At 37.6% G+C, this 17,760-nt stretch overlaps 2 protein-coding genes across 2 annotated transcripts; both read right to left on the bottom strand.

Moving 5' to 3' along the window:
• Nucleotides 1-9,038: 9,038 nt before the first annotated feature.
• LOC311090985 (claudin-4-like) lies at nucleotides 9,039-11,728 on the bottom strand. Its single transcript, XM_084126667.1, has one exon. The coding sequence runs from the start codon at nucleotides 11,674-11,676 to the stop codon at nucleotides 11,020-11,022; it is 657 nt and encodes a 218-aa protein (XP_083982793.1). The 5' UTR covers nucleotides 11,677-11,728; the 3' UTR covers nucleotides 9,039-11,019.
• Nucleotides 11,729-13,777: 2,049 nt separating this feature from the next.
• On the bottom strand, nucleotides 13,778-14,431 carry LOC311090987 (claudin-9; the record flags this gene model as incomplete). Its single annotated transcript, XM_084126669.1, has 1 exon — nucleotides 13,778-14,431. One exon carries the CDS (start codon nucleotides 14,429-14,431, stop codon nucleotides 13,778-13,780), a length of 654 nt encoding a protein of 217 aa, XP_083982795.1.
• Between the last annotated feature and the right edge of the window lie 3,329 nt (nucleotides 14,432-17,760).

Genomic DNA, 17,760 nt, shown 5'->3' on the forward strand with positions numbered 1-17,760 from the left:
CTTTTTTTCATTAGTTAGTGCACAAAAACCTTTCATCTATGGCATTACTTAGACTCACACAGACATCAAGAAACAGCATATGAATCTCAACAATGGTGACAAAAGATACAAAAATCCTGATGCATAATTTATTAATGCCGCAATGCATGCTGGGAGATATGGGTGAGTTTTGATTGGTGGTACCCAGCATGCACTGCAGCATGAAGCATTTCATTGATTGTCACCATTGTTGAGAGTCGTACACTGATTATTGATGTCCAAGTAATAATGTAGAAAGTTTAATGCACTAAATGTTTTTAAAATTCTTTATATTATTTGATAACTGTTGGATCTAATGCTGTCAGGTCACACAGCTACTATAACAATTAAAACAAAATCACATAACCCCAATAATCAAGCATTAGACACTGAAAAAGATAAGTGATTCAGGCCACAATATGATGATTACACCTTCATCAATAAACAGCCAACATCACCTGATCTCATGTTTTCTTGGCTTTTTCGCTGCAACAAATGTGTCTTATAAACACATAATTATAGCAACCAGGAAAAATTTACATTACAGAGTCAATGGTCAAGAGTCCAACTAAAGCAAACACTAACCACCATCATGGTGACTTTAAAATATAACTATTGATTTAATTCAAACGGAAATTAAATAAAGTCAGTCTGGTTAGTAATAAGTGAAGCTGGTAATGCTGTTTGTGGAGTTGTTTAATCCTCCTCTGCTGAGATCTTCACAGATTTAATGTCTTCTTTTCTCTTCAGTTGATTTCATCTAAGGCTGTGTCTGAAGTCAGTTGTAGTTCTTGTGTTTCTCTTTCCTTCAGTGATTCTGCTTGTTAACAGCAGGTGTTCATCATTAATGCTCAATCATCACTTAATTATCTCATTAACTTCAACACCGCTTTAACTCTGTAGTGTGCACACATATGAACACTGAGCAGTGTTAATTTAACATGGGCGTTTTTCTGTGTACTATTACATAAATCTTACCTGTTTCATTTACATACGACTGACCAATATAAATCACATTCAGTTTATTAATACAATTACATAAATCTTATCTGTTTCATTTAGATATGACTTAAAAATATGAATCACATTCAGATTATTGATTGGTTTATGTTAAAACTATGTAATCCAAATGCATGGGAATTTGTTATGCAATTAAAATACATAAATCTTATTTTTAGACAAATTTTTTTTTTTGAGTGCAGGACATTCACAATATTCACGTGACTCTCTCCTTCAGTTTTAAAAATCTCATTTGAAAACTTATCTTTTTAGGTAGGTATACTGGTGATATTGAATATGCATCTACTGGTTGTAAAGCTTTTTGGAAAGTTTTTTATTGTTATTGTTGTTGTTGCTTTTTTTGCTTAAAGGTACAATATGTAAGAATTTTGTATCAAAATATCCAAAAAAACACTTGCACAGTGTTATATATTTGTTTCATTTGTGTGCTTACGTTATTCTAAATGTTTCCAAGAATGTGTAAATTCAGAGAAAATCTCAATTTTAAATAGTGCCCGTCCGTGGTCACTTGTCATCTGTCAATGTAATATCGTAATATCCGCGTATCCCTGGTTTTCCGCTTGTACTGCCATAGTAACCATGGCGACAGCTGTGGACAACTGCGTAACGTCTAGCGGCACACTGTTTCATTCAAACATTATGGACCATGGAAAGCAGACTTTGGGACAAAATGAGAAATAAAACGGGTATCAATATCAGCGTGGTGTTTTCGAGATGCTGAGAGCTCCGCGTCCGCGACTAACTTGGACTTGACTGAGACACTCTTGCATGTAACGTTACTTTATTAGACAGGTGAGCAAATGTACATAAAACAAATCAATGTTATATAGCTCAACATGAAATTCTAGGGTATGATCAGTATGTTATTCTAGTCTCATACAGCCAACAAACAAACACATAGAATAACATTATAACTTTCAACACACTCAAATGCAGTTTAGTATGATATGTAGACCAAGTGAAACAGCGCTGCGTTACCTCACAATTTTAATTTGTTACATAAACTGACCAGTTTAAGTATTAATTCAGCACTTGCAGGTACGTTAGTTCGGTAGAATGAAAAGTCCTCATTCCTTTATATCCACGGGACTCGCATGTTTAAATTGTGCATTTTCGCGTCACTTCTCTGAGATCTCTCTTGCTCATTTGGGGACATTAAATTTAACATTTAATTTAATATTCAACAATAATATTGATCTGCCTGCACTGACACTATTATACAAGAACTGAACTGAGCTGGACGATGACATCACGGTTTATTCCAGAGCGGCTATATATAAATGAACTAAATTAATAACTTTTTTTACTTCAATTTTTTTATTAATAATATTTTATTAATAAATCCCTTAATCCTACCAAATAACTAAACTTAACAACAACCTTAGTACTATTAATAAGAAGTAATTAGGTCTTTGAGGCAAAAGTTGTAATTAAATAGTTAGTTAATGGTGAGAATTGGACCCTGATCTAAAGTGTGACCAGTAATTCTTTTAGAAGTATAGTAACACTTCAATCATTACTATCCAAAAACATTACACAAACCTCAAAAGTTTACAATGACTTCAGTCATTACTAGAAAGTTATCATGCTTTTCACTTTAGAATACGGTTTCAAATAATTAGTAAATAGTAATTCCTTCTGAAGGATTTGGTAATATAAGTCCTTATACTAGTTGGTTATCATGATCTTCACTTTATAATTATTTATACATTATATATTATTCACATTAATTGTGAATATAGTAGTTATAGTATATATATATACATATATATATATATATATATATATATATATATATATATATATATATATATATATATATATATATATATATATATATATAGTTTTATTAGTTCTCCAGGAGATATGAAAAGTAGCTAAGAACTACCACATTCGACTCGGCACTATTACTTATTAATTTGTTAATCAGAGTGTTAATATTGCATTACTCATTCGTTCCTGTGAAGTTATGCATTAATAACAGATCAGAATTCTAAAGTGTTACCAGGTTAGGGTTTGTTTTTGGTAAAAAAAAAAGTTTGGCTAACTCCGCAATTCTTGGAGACTTTTGTACCTGTCAAAAGTTCAGAAACATTATGTTTTTGAAAGAAATCTTTTCTGCTCAAGGCTGCATTTATTTAATCAAAAAAACAGTAACATTGTGAAATATTACAAATAAAAATAACTGTTTCCTATTTGAATATATTTTAAAATGTAATTAATTCTGGTGATTTTTCAGCATTCTAATATGAAGATTTGCTGCTCAAGAAACATTTCTTATTATTATTAGCAATGTTGAAAACTTTTTTTGCTGCTTACTATTTTTGTGGAAGCAATGATCCCATTCAAACATTTTTGGTAAGATGTGGTAAAAAAGAAAAAGAAAAAAAAAGAGAGAACATAATACTTTTATTCATTAAGAATGAATTAAATTGATCAAAAGTGACAGTGAAGACATTTATAATGTTACAAAATATTTCTATTTAATAAATGCTGTTCTTTTAACTTTCTATTCAAAGAATTCTGAAAAAGTATCACCATTTCCATAAAGAATGTTAATATCACCGGCAGCTGCAAGGTGGGTAAAATCTAATAGGATCTAATTGCAGCAGTTTTCAGGCTTTATTTTAACAACAAACTCAGGAGAACAAGAACATGAAACAGAATACCCGTCCAAACGCAACAATAACAGAAACTGAACTAAACTAAACACAGGGCTTACATTTCAAGGTTTGCGTCTTGAGCCACTAGTAACTGTTGTTGTGCAAATGAGCAGGCCAGAGCGCATTAAGGGTTTTCTGTTAGAACGGTGTCATGTTAGCGGCCCCTAAGCCCCAAAGACTAAAGATCTTTGCAACAGAAGTGAATCAAAACTATCTTTAGCTGGACAATAACTTTATTCTAGAGCTGTTGTAAAGCCCCCAAAAAACTACTTTTTTTTTATTTCCTATTTTCACTGTAAAGCTGCTTTGAAACAGTCCATATTGTTAAAAATTTGGACTTGGGAACTTCTCTCACTGGAACGGACTCGGGAATTTCTCTCACTGGAACGGATTCAGACTCGGGAACTTCTCTAACTGGAATGGACTTGGGAACTTCTCTCACTGGAATGATTCAGGAACTCACTGGAACAGATTCAGGAACTTCTCTTACTGGAACGGATTCAGGAACTTCTCTCACTGGAACGGATTCAGACTCGGGAACTTCTCTAACTGGAATGGATTCGGGAACTTCTCTCACTGGAATAGATTCGGGAACTTCTCTCACTGGAATGATTCGGGAACTCACTGGAACAGATTCGGGAACTTCTCTTACTGGAACAGATTCAGGAACTTCTCTCACTGGAACGGACTCGGGAACTTCTCTCACTGGAACGGATTCAGACTCGGGAACTTCTCTAACTGGAATGGACTTGGGAACTTCTCTCACTGGAATAGATTCGGGAACTTCTCTCACTGGAATGATTCAGGAACTCACTGGAACAGATTCAGGAACTTCTCTTACTGGAACGGATTCAGGAACTTCTCTCACTGGAACGGATTCAGACTCGGGAACTTCTCTAACTGGAATGGATTCGGGAACTTCTCTCACTGGAATAGATTCGGGAACTTCTCTCACTGGAATGATTCGGGAACTCACTGGAACAGATTCGGGAACTTCTCTTACTGGAACAGATTCAGGAACTTCTCTCACTGGAACGGACTCGGGACTAGGGAACTTCTCTCACTGGTACGGACTCGGGAACTTCTCTCACTGGAACGTATTCAGGAACTTCTCCCACTGGAGCGGACTCGGGAACTTCTCTCACTTGAACGGACTCGGGAACTTCTCTAACTAGAATGGATTCGGGAACTTCTCTAACTGGAACGGACTTGGGAACTTCTCTCATGGGAACGGATTCAGACTCAGGAACTTCTCTCACTGGAACAGATTGGGGAACTTCCCTCACTGGAATGCATTCGGACTCGGAAACTTCTCTCACTGGAAAGGACTCGGGAACTTCTCTCACTGGAACAGACTTGGGAACTTCTCTCACTGGAATGGACTGGGGACTCGGGAACTTCTCTCACTGGAACGGATTCGGGAACTTCTCTTACTGGCATTCGGACTCGGGAACGCATTCGGACTCGGGAACTTCTCTCACTGGAAGGACTCGGGAACTTCTCTCACTGGAACGTATTTGGGAACTTCTTTTACTGGAACAGATTCGGGAACTTCTCTTACTGGAATGGACTCAGGAACTTCTCTCACTGGAACAGACTTGGGACTCGGGAACTTCTCTCACTGGAAGGAACTTTTCTCACTGGAATGGACTCGGGAACTTCTCTCACTGGAACAGACTCAGGACTCAGGAACTTCTCTCACTGGAATGGATTTGGGAACTTCTCTCACTGGAACGATTCGGGAACTCTCACTGGAATGGATTTGGACTCGGGAACTTCTCTCACTGTAATGGACTCGGGAACTTCTCTCACTAGAACAGACTCGGGAACTTCTCTCACTGGAATGGATTCTGGAACTTCTCTCACTGGAACGGACTCGGGAACTTCTCTCACTGGAATGGATTCTGGAACTTCTCTCACTGGAACGGACTCGGGAACTTCTCTCACTGGAATGGATTCTGCAACTTCTCTCACTGGAATGGACTTGGGAACTTCTCTCACTGGAATGGATTCGGGAACTTATCTCACTGGAACAGACTCAGGAACTTCTCTCACTGGAACGGACTTGGGAACTTCTCTCACTGGAACGGACTCAGGACTCGGGAACTTCTCTCACTGGAACGGACTCTGAAACTTCTCTCACTGGAATGGACTCGGACTCGGGAACCTTCTCTCACTAGAACGGACTTTGGAATTTTTCTCATTGGACCGGTGGCTGGCATGCTGGTTTTCTCCTTGCTCTCACCGATGGTAAATGGGGTTACCCAGTCCACATACTCCCTAAAAGTCCCTCAAGGGCCGTCTCCGGGCAGGCACGCTCTGGTCTCGGCATTGAGGCCTGCCCTGAAAAACACACACAGGCTGGCGTCATCGTTATGGACAAGATGTTGCAGATACAGGAACGCCTGTGTGTGTCTCTCTCACTGGTTCCCCTACGAGAGGAGGATAATTTTTACTGCAGCTAGATCCATTTTTTTAGGTCTGTTATTATGTCACCGATTGCAAGGGAAATAAAAACAGGATCCAATTGCAGCAGTTTTCAGGCTTTATTTTAACAACGAACTCAGGAGAACAAGAACACGAAACAGAACAACCGTCCAAACGCAACACTAACAGACAACTGAACTAAACTAAAAACAGGGCTAAAATACTCAAGGACTAATCAAAGGAATGAGATGAATTAACAAGACAACAGGTGAAGAGGATAAATCAATAAGACACACTGGAAAACTGGGTCAAACATTCAAAACTCAGACATGAACAGAAAAACACAAAACGTGATATTTAAGCAGCAAAAAAACTTTTGACAGGTACTGTATATAGTGCAAAACCCAAAAATACAAAGTGCCAAAGAATTTTTGAAATTATTAATATACATTTAAGCAAAAAAAACAAAAACAAAAACACACACACACACACACACACACACACAAAAGGTATCTTCAATATACTCACTTTAGATCTTAGTTCTCATGGCACAGTACTTGCATGCTCATGTTGACTTGGTTTACAAGAAAATATTATGAGTCCGGCCTCCCGACCTCTGGGAAATGACCCACTCAATATTTCTATAAACTTTAAAATACACATAAACATTCATTTTTCATCTGTATTATATAAATCTCATATAAAAATGCTAAACACATAAGGCACAATATCAGAAATGACTAATCCTTTCTCTCTCTTTGCCAGTCCAGTTTACAAACAACACAAACAGTTTTGACAGACTTTTAGCAGTGAAACTGTTACGTAATGTAGACTTGGACAACAAGAAGATGGAGTTAATGGAAAGTTTTATTCACAGCTTTGAGCAAACTGACAAACTGGTGAGTATACAATTCAATAAAGACTTTGGAGGAAGGGTAATGAATGATAACTTTACTTCCCTTTTGTTACAGGTACAGGAGATCGCTGGGCAAGGCCACTCCCAGTCGGCTCTTATTGGATAGGCTTGACCATCTTGCTTGAGTAGGAAATACTTAGACTTTTAGTCATAATGGTGTCGACTAGTAGGTCAAGTTTAGACTGCCAACAAAAATCTGTTTTTTTTGGGCATATCCAGATTTTATCCAGAACTCGATGCAGTCCAGTTCCAGTAGACAACAAAAAACACATGAAATCAAATTTTTTAATTTAATTCAAACCACATTTGAAGGTGGTTAATTTAGGTTGTGACTACAGCACGGGACATCTCATACAATATATATATATATATATTGTGAATTAAATCCTTGCAATGCTGAAAAAATAAATATTTCATTTCTCAAAAGCATCGTGAGCTAAGTTGATCGTAGGGCCAATTGGTGACAAAAGCTCTTCGATCTACTTAGCTCAGGATGCTTAATGCAGCCCTGGACAGTGGATCTGTAATTCCCAATAATGCTTTGCAAGGGACTGCATTAGGAGAGTAAATTTAGGGATTAAGTGTTATTTTATGTGTTTTTCAGTAAAGAGAAAGATGTTGGTAGTTTATATTAATGTTTAATGTTCAGTTAGACATTTAGAGTTGTTTCTGTTATTGAATTTTGTGGATACCATTGTGCTGAAGAGTAGCGCTTGTGCTCAGGCTGTAGGCACTCAGAGTTTTATGTTCACTACTGACAACCTTTCTTTACTTAATGGTTTATTATATATTATACGTTTATTATATATATTATGCAGAATGATAAACAATACTGATGACCCAAAAATCCAGTTATATTTACTGACAGTTATGCTTCAGTAAAACCTTGTTTTTCAGGCTGGTTGAATTCAGTTATAATCAGAGCCACGGTTGAGTTTTGTTCGACACTACAGTAGTTAGGCTCAAAAATGTAATTCTCTCTCAATGATTTTGGGGTTATTCATGGTCTGCCCATGGATAACGTGATGTATGTGAGATGCTGCTGTAAGCAATTTGTGATCCCTTTTTCATTTTACACAAGATTTTGTGTGTGCCCAAGGTTTGTGAATGTGATTTATTGCATACATTAAGCAACCCTTTCAGCAAGTCACTGATTGTTTACAGACAGAAGTTTGTGCGTAAGTTCTTGCTTAGTTGGGAACACTTAATATTCAACAATATTATTGATCTGACTGTACTGACGCTGCTGTACGAGAACTGAACTGAGCTGGACGATGACATTTATTTGCAGGACTGCTTTATAGATGAAATGAACTTATTTAATAATTGATGATCTTTACAACAGAACTGAATCAACACTGAACTTCAGCTGAACAACAGCTGTTCTTGTTATCACTGTAAAGCTGCTTTGAAACAATCTGTATTGTATAAAACACTATATAAATAAAGGTGACTTGACAAATGTTAGATATACTGTAGAAAAATTGTGGATAATAAGGGATTTAGAACTTCAACATATATATATTGATTTTTGTGTAAACTGATTACTTGCTCCTGCGTTTGAAGATGAAGAACACCAGCAAGGTCTGCAATTATGTTTCTGTAATCTGTGGAACTATCATTGCAGAATGTTTTAAAGGTGTGATCTCTTGCTAAACCAACGCAGAGCTTTTGGATAATGCTGCCAGGTAACACTAAAAGACATTCTTAATTTTGTTAAACTAGGTTAAATTTTGTTAAACAAAGGTAACATGATTTCCATATATCTGCCTGCCATCTTTCTGTATCTCTGCCTCTGTGTTTGAGGGTATTTTTAAAGGAGAACAAGATCATATTTTTCAAAATAATTTCAAAACAAGAAAAATTTAATTCTATTCAAACTGCCCAAGAATCAACAATTCAAAACACATGAGAAATATTTTAATATATGCCCTGGTGTTATTAAGGCAGGTGGCCTACACTCAATGAAAACACATCTTTCTGATACTGGGTATCATGATTTTTATTTTATTTTTGGGCATGGATTCAACAATGCACTGGAAAGATTCCTTACATTCTGGACTATGATAAACATCACACAATTACTGCAGATTTTTTTGACTACACATGCAAAAAAACTTTCCAAAATAACAACAAAAGCACAAGGAAAGGGAACATAAACTATTGTAATGGGGAGAATTAGGATGCAATTCATAACATTACACTGTGAATGTTTGTTATGTTCATTTGCTGTATAATATGTCAATGAAGATTCAGGGAGCAAAAACCTTTTTAAAAAACTTGTTCTGAACTAATGGTTGCCAATGTGCCTTTGCATTTGTTATGCAAAGTTTTTGCTTCAGAAGAACAGTGGTTTCTCTTCTGATATTTAAAAGAAAAAAGACATTTGCTCATGCTTCCAAAAGGTGTAACTATCTATCTTTTCATTTTTACAGATTTTTAGACGACCAGAGATGCACCAGAGAGGAATGTTTAAATGTTTGTTCCGTTTGTCATGTTTGATATGATATAATAATAATTAATATATGATAAATTAATTAAAAAACAACACATCTGAATAACTGAATTTATTATGTTAGTATCAAGAAACAATATTTTCCAAGAAGTGTAGCATATGATCAGAGAACATCAGACCATGAAGCACTTATAAAGTGACATAACATAACAGCATTCAATGATTAGACAAATATGTTACCGGAAATATAGGAAATAACTGAATATTTAAATCATCCACACAATAATATTTAAAAATGACCAGTTATCAAGTGAAAGACTGTCAGTGGCATGCATTTCTTTTAAAACTTGTCAGTCCTCTTTGCATTAGATTATAGGCAATACATCACCGGCAAGTCTATATAGGTTGCACACCATAAATCAGAGTGCACAAATATAGGGAATAAAACTGTTCCCTTGGAATTCGGACAGCACTACAAAACGGCTGATGCATATAGTGGGAAATAGGGAACGAATATGGATGCAGAACATGTCTGTTTGCTTTCATGCAGTTGCTGCCTTATGATGACTAATTAAAAATTTGCCTTGACAAACAAGTGTAGAGGCATGCCTTTAAGTGTTTAAATATTGACATGTCAACTGGAAGCTCTGTCTTATACTTTATGGATGGCAATCCTTGATCTTTAAGCTGCATAGATGTTCTCAAAGGTCCATTATTAAATGTACAAAGCACAAAGAGATTTTTGTTACATTCCATGACCCAGCACCTCATCTTCATCCCTGAAACAGGCCCATTGTCTGGGAATCGCTTGAACAGTTAGATTAGGGCCCTGACAAAGACAAGATTCTTGTGCAGAGAGTGATTAGATCTTGAAAACAGGTGAATAACAAGGTAGTGACAGCCGATTCAACTCATCACCTCATTATTGAGGCTATGAAAGGTTCTGTAACTGTCTGTGTTTCATACTAGACGACTCAACAAAGATGGCACAGTAAGTTTGTTCAGTGCATTTTAGTAAGAACAAAAAAAAACAAACAAAAAAAAAACATGGAATATAGATAAAAATTAATTTGTATTTTTAACAACTATTTTTATGTTTTTATTGGTTAATAAAAAACACCCTGCAGCAAACAACAGAGAGTGGCATACTTAGAAAACAAGTCTTAAGAAAACATGAGCTCATACATCATGTAAACACATGTACTGAAATGTTTGCAAAAATATATTGAAACACTGAAGAGAATTTTTAATTATTAGTAAAAACACAATACTAATAATTACATCATCATTATCAATTTACACGCACGGTTATGAACATATATATATATATAGATGTGCTCATTAGTAATAATGTAATACTTGCAATTCTTCAAAACTGGTTGAATAAACTGGGTAACACCACCAAACAAAAGAGAGCACAGCAAATTAGGAAATACATTTGAATGGCAAACCAACAGAACTCACTGCACATTGTCTTGTACTGTGTCATCACATTTTTTGTTCAAAAAGAGTACGTTTGTTCACACATAATTCTGTTTGTCAAAGCCACTGGGTGGTACAGAACGTGCAACGGAGTAAACCATCCTGCTGGGTGGACCGTACCTATTCTCCTCCTGTGGGGGGCAGCTGCAGCAGAGAAGGCCCCCGCCGAGCAGCAGAAGGGCACTAGACGCCCATCCCAGGTAAAGAGACGCACCTATCTCCCTTTTCTGTGCCTCAATGATTATGGGATTGTAGAAGGCTCTGATGATACTGTGAGCAGACCAACACACAGGGATCAAGTGCATGACCGCAGCACAGATGAAGGTGACTCCAGCGCCGATCATAACTCTGGCTTTGGCACGCTCCTCATCTAGGCATTTAGTGCACTTGGCCCCCAAAATAGAGAGCATGAGCGCCAGTACTCCCGTCACGATGGCAATCACACACAGCGCCCGGGCCGCCTGCAGGTCTGAGCTGAGAGCCAGCATTGAGTCGTAGACTTTGCACTGCATCTGGCCAGTGCTCTGCACCACACAGCTCATCCAGATTCCTTCCCATATGGTCTGCGCCGTTACAATGTTCACCCCGATGAAAGCCGTGACCCTCCACATGGGTAAAGCGCAAGACACAATGCCCACAATCCAACCTAACACAGCCAGGGTGACCCCTAGTATCTCTAACCCCAGAGCTGCCATTCTGATCACTTAGGCTGGAAGAACGTGCTAGGATATAAACTCACAGGTTGCATTCGCTAAGGAAAGGCTCTCAGCACAATGAAGGCTTTATAATGGCAACGGTGAGGAAGGTGGAGTTATGTTGGAAAAAGTCTCAGGGGATTGGCTTAATTTTGCTGGTTTTTGAGTGAGCTTAACCTTGGCTAGGAAACGAGTTTGTTTAATGATTTAGCTCTCTTCATCTGGTATTTCCCACTCCGAGACCAAATAGAGGATAGATAACAAAAGCCCAGTGGGGACTGGTTAAAGGATAACCGACAAGACCACACTTCTGAACAAAAATTCCAACGGTATGAGATTAGAATGCATGCTTGAAACGTGTAAGCAAGTATACCACAAGCATAAGGTTTCATCATTTTGTTTGGATACTCTGAGCAGAGATTCGTTTGAAATTGATCATTCAACTTAGGGAGCTGATTCTTCAGGATTCACTTGAGAAGGAGCAATAAAGTCCATGCATGAGAGCATGTCTTTAGCTGCTATCAGCTCCACAAGGCCACACAATAACAGAGTCAATCTAATCTAAACAGCATCACAAATAGGCATATTCAGCTCTCTCTCTCTCTCTCTCTCTCTCTCTCTCTCTCTCTCTCTCTCTCTCTCTCTCTCTCTCACACACATTATACACACACTCACACTCTAATCAGTCATGCATAGGTATGCAAAGTCTTGTGACCTTGCCTTAACCTTTGCAGTGGTTATTTATTTAGGAGCATGTTACTAAGGAACAAGTGGAATGGGCATCTTTTCTGTGTGCAAAAGTACATTCAATTCTATTGCATCAAATGTGCGCTAAAATTGCTGTTTTGTTGCATGAAACAATAATTCATTCAGACACATTTGTTTTATATCATCTGTCAATATTTCAACTTAAATGAGCAGTAAACAAAATACCGTTACAGTACCTCGAATGATAATATTTAATGAGCTGCAAAAGAAGGTTAGCATAATAACCTTTACATATTTTCCTAACTACCGAATGCTAGAGTAAAAAGAGTAATTATCTAGGCATCCTCTGAGCAATAAAGCAGGTGCGTTTATCTTTCCATGGTCTCAGTTACGCTCTCCTGACTAAAGAATCAGGCACAAAGAGGTTTAGAGATTTACCAGAACAACGAGTGCATTGTCTCCATTCACAACTGCGAGAGTATCATTTATATTTGTGGTAGACCTTTAAGAGTAGGATTGATTTCAAATGATGATAAAGTGCACTCTTTGCTTCACTCTAGTTTCTGAGTTTTCCAAGTACTTTGTTCCCATAGTTCCTCCATGATTTATTGTTATAAACTTTGATAGACTTTGAGGGGAAAAGGTGAATAAATAGAAAACAACATGTATTGATGTTTTCCTTCAAATAAATTCATTACTTTCAGATGTACACTTTTAGTTTGTAATCCACCAATATAGGCTATATGTCTTTTTTGTTTTGGACAAAATCTAGTATTTAGCGATTTCACTTTATTTTGATGGTCCCTTTAACACATTCTGTTGACTATAAGTAACGTTGCACCTTCATGTACTCTCATTAGAGTGTTAGTAGAGTATTAGTAGACTGCAGGGTTAGGGATAGAATAAATTGACATGTAGTTGCAAAGTTACTCATAGTCAGTATAATGTCTGTTGGAGGACCATCACAATAAAGAGTTAGCAGATATTAAGCAGACAGTCTACTAACACCCATTTAGCAAAATTGGCAAAATACTTATTAATAAACAGACCAATGTCTGTTTCAATAAAATCATGTTCATTGATCATTTAATTAATCTTGCAGTTTGAAAGGAAAACCATCTATTATAATAATTTCAGTGAGTCAAAGAGCTACTGATTATTCACCTATTAGCGTCTGGGTAAAAAGACAAAATTTCAATTAAACTTAGTTCTAGCAACATTAATGAATACATTCAAATGAAAACAAAACAATACTAATTTTATATCTGCCATGATGGTATTCAAGATTCAGCATCAATCGTTAATTTGTTGTTGACATTTGAATGCTTGTCATTTGGCAGACTTGTTGGCTTTTCTCTCAAGGAGGTCCTTCATGTGCAAAGATTCAGAGCCCTCAAACATAGTCTCTCCTGTCATATCCATTCACAGAGAGGGATTTGACCCCTGAGTAGTCCACTCTTGTCGGCACGGCATTGTTCTGTGCTTTTGAGGAGCAGGAACAAGACAAAATGGCTCCACCTAGGATCAGCAGGCAGGAGGCACCCCATCCGAAGTACAGCGAGTTCCCAAACTCCCTCTTTTGCGTCTCCTCTAGAAGCGGGTTGTGAAAATCCATGACGATGCCGTTAGCTGTCCAACAGACGGCCACTAACAGCAGCAGCCCACAGGTTACGAACGTGCCCCCAGCTGCCATCATGATGCGTGGCTTGCTGGCTGCATCTGAGGTGCAGTTGGTGCACTTTGCCCCAGCCACTGCCAGAGCCATGCCCACCACCCCGAGCAGAGTGCTTACGACGGTGAGAGCGCGGCCAGCCTGCAGCTCGTCCGGAAGCCCCAGCATGGAGTCGTACACTCGGCAGTGCATCTGTCCTGTGCTTTGTACCACGCAGCTCATCCACAAACCTTCCCACACGATCTGTGTGATGACAATGTTCTGGCCTATGTACGCCGCTACTCTCCACATGGGCAAACAGCAGGCGACCATCACGCCGAGCCACCCCGCCACAGTCAGGATCATCCCCAGGATCTCCAGGCCGGCTGAAGCCATTGTGCTTTTCTGCTATGTGCAGTTTCACCGACCAGGGTGCTCGGTATCCAGGATCATGCGCTGAAAATTAGCTCTGATATTAGAGCTGTCCTCAGACTTGAAGACTTGCTTAAATGAAGAAACGGTGAAAGAGAGAGAGAGAGAGAGAGAGAGAGAGAGAGGGAGAGAGAGATATAAAGTTTCTACCTTCTTTATACTGCTAAGAGAAGATGGAAGGTGGAGTCTTAGACGGCATCATGTTTTGTGTGGTACAAGAGAGACTGGGGCTTTTTTAAGCACTTTTCTTGTAAAAGGGTGGAATTATTCAAATGATCCTCTCAAATTCTTCATATCTGGATTGTTAAATATTTTTATTCCTATTATGTAATTCTTTAGTCTTTAATGACATAAGAAAATAGGGAAAAATACAAGAATAGCATCATGTATCATACATGTTAGTGACAAAAGTGTTTGAAATGCATTCAGTTAAAGGCATAAGAAAGAAGTATTGTATTAATAATATTTCAAGGTTATTATAAATAAATTAGAAAATTAGAAATACCCATAAACCTGCCCATCACTGATTTATTTTTTTTTAATTTTTTTTTTACATTTAAAACAAATAAAAAAAAGATTTATGTCATTTTCCTCATTGGGACCAAAAAATGTCCCCACAAGGCCAACTATTTTGGATATTGCCATCTTTCTGGGGACATTTTATTCCCATAACGTAGGGTTTACCAGGACCACACACGCACACACACACACACACACAATGCATTAAAAAGACATAACATAACATATTTCTTTCTTCCTTCAGCCCCAGTAATTATATGGTATCTTTCTACACCTGCATACCTTGGCATTATATAAAAGAATACATTTTTGTCCCACATTAAAATAAAACTCCACTAGTGTCTCATGTGTCCACTTCTCCAGATAACCTTGAAATCTGCTGAATCACTGCTCTTTGAGAAGGGACAATTCATCTCTTTGTCTTCAGGAGTAAGACATAATCCAATGGGATCTCAGCAGTAATCATAGGCATTCATACTGTATGTGAGGTTCTAACACACTTACATTTTTCATACATTACTTAGACATGAAAAAAATAATAATAATTATTAACATATATTGACAGCATATACAATTTTGAGAGGAGAGACAATGAGAGAAGCAATAGAGGAGTGGGATCAGGTAAAGACCACAAGCCAGGACTGGAATGTGGGTCGCCCACAGCACTAGTGCACTATATGTCTGGACGCTGTCAACAAGGCTATGGCCCTGACAAAAATATCACTTTATAAATAAATAATATAACTTAGAGACGTCGTCAAGTCACCTTTATACGTTCAAACTGTCAGTCCAGATCATATTATTTGTGTATCCGATTGGAATCTGATCTAAAATAATTGACGTCCACATTGTGTATCACAAATGTTCAGATACGATTTGTGTGTCCATGCCACTCTTTCATTTTTCCAGAATATCTGCATTGGTTTCTATGGCAATGACGTTGCACTGGTAGGTATACACCAAAAACAACAATTGCAACGTGTGTGATCTGTTGCAAGAAAATATTGTTGGTGAATAAAATCTATTAATAACAAATAACCACTTTTATTTGTCAGGTCAGGAAAGATATTAGAATTCTACCTTTCGATGATGAAAACTATATCACCTGATCATCTTTGTTTCCGTCTTTCTTTGCAACAAATTATGTGTTTCGGTAAACACTGTTACAAAGACCACAAAACTCACATAAAAAAGCCAAGAGTCAAACTGCCCAATTAAATGACATGCTGATCACCATAACAGTGACCAACATTTTTCAATAAAACGTCAACATCTAAACCTCTGTTAATTCTCAAAAAGAACTTGACAGAAATAAAGTAAATCTGGTTAGTAATAAGTGAAGCTGGTAATGCTGTTTGTGGAGTTGTTTAATCCTCCTCTGCTGAGATCTTCAGAGATTTAATGTCTTCTTTTCTCTTCAGTTGATTTCATCTAAGGCTGTGGCTGGAAGTCAGTTGTAGTTCTTGTGTTTCTCTTTCCTTCAGTGATTCTGCTTGTAACCAGCAGGTGTTCAATCATTACTTAATCACTGAATTATCTCATTAACTTGATTCAGAGTTACTTTAACATTCTTTAGATTGGGACAAAATGTTCTCTGAGCAGAGTTAATTTAACTCTGGGGATTTTGCTGTGTGAAGTTCATCAATTATGAAATGAGTTTATCTATAAAGCAGCTCTGGAGAAAACAGTGATGTCATCATCCAGCTCAGTTCAGTTCTCATACAGAAGCGTCAGTACAATCAGATCAATAATATTGCCAAATATAAATTGTCCCCAACTAAGCAAGCCAGAGGTGACAGTATTATCAGGTCAGGCATATTTTCTTGGCACATTCTGGGCCCCTTAGTACCAACTGAGCATCATTTAAACACCACAGCTGACCTGAGTATTGTTGCTGACCATGTCCATCCATTTACGACCACAGTGTACCATTTTCAGATGGCCTCTTCCAGCAAGATATCACAGCTTATCACAAAGCTCAAATCATCTCAAACTAGTATCTTGAACATGACAATGAGTTCCCTAAACTCAAATGGCCTCCACAGTCACCAGATCTCAATCCAATAGAGCAGATTTGGGATGTGCTGGAACGGGAGATTCTCATCATGGATGTGCAGACGACAAATCTGTAGCAACTGCGTGATGATATCATGTCAATAATAAAAATAAAGACCAAAATCTTTGAAGAATGTTTCCAGCACCTTGTTGAATCTGTGCCACGATGAATAAAGGCAAAAGGGTGTCCAAGTCAAGTCAAGTCACCTTCATTTATATAGCGCTTTTAACAATATAGATTGTTTCAAAGCAGCTTTACAGTGATAAAAACGCTATCGTTATCATCTCCGCGTAAACTTCAAAAACGCGAATCTGTGAAAACGCTGACTGCGTGCACATGCGTATTATGTGTTTAATAGGTATGCGCATTTAAATATATGTGTGCATGCATGTAGTCTTTCTTTACAAATTGACCTCACCAAATTACTTCATAATACAGAATTTTTTGTCACTTCCATGCGAACTGAAATCATTTTGACAACATTTTATCTGTACAGAGGTGAATGGAAGGGAAGGAGGTCTTCACAGGGGATAGACTAGTTGACACTTCAGGACTGTGTTGTCGTCGTGTCCAGGCACAGGTCCTTCATCAGATCTGGATCCGGCGGACTGCGGTAAACCTCGGGATAAACAGAAAGACTAATATTAGTGTAGACGCCATTCTTCTTACACTATAAAAAATGATCGTAATTTTAACGGTAAAAATGCTACAGTGAAAA

Source organism: Abramis brama (assembly GCF_963993115.1).
Source record: "Abramis brama genome assembly, chromosome: 10".
NCBI classification, from domain to species: domain Eukaryota; kingdom Metazoa; phylum Chordata; class Actinopteri; order Cypriniformes; family Leuciscidae; genus Abramis; species Abramis brama.

Bases quoted from the DNA above. Each gene is read 5' to 3' on its own strand.
- LOC311090985 (XM_084126667.1), bottom strand. From the start codon at position 11,676: ATGGCAGCTCTGGGGTTAGAGATACTAGGGGTCACCCTGGCTGTGTTA.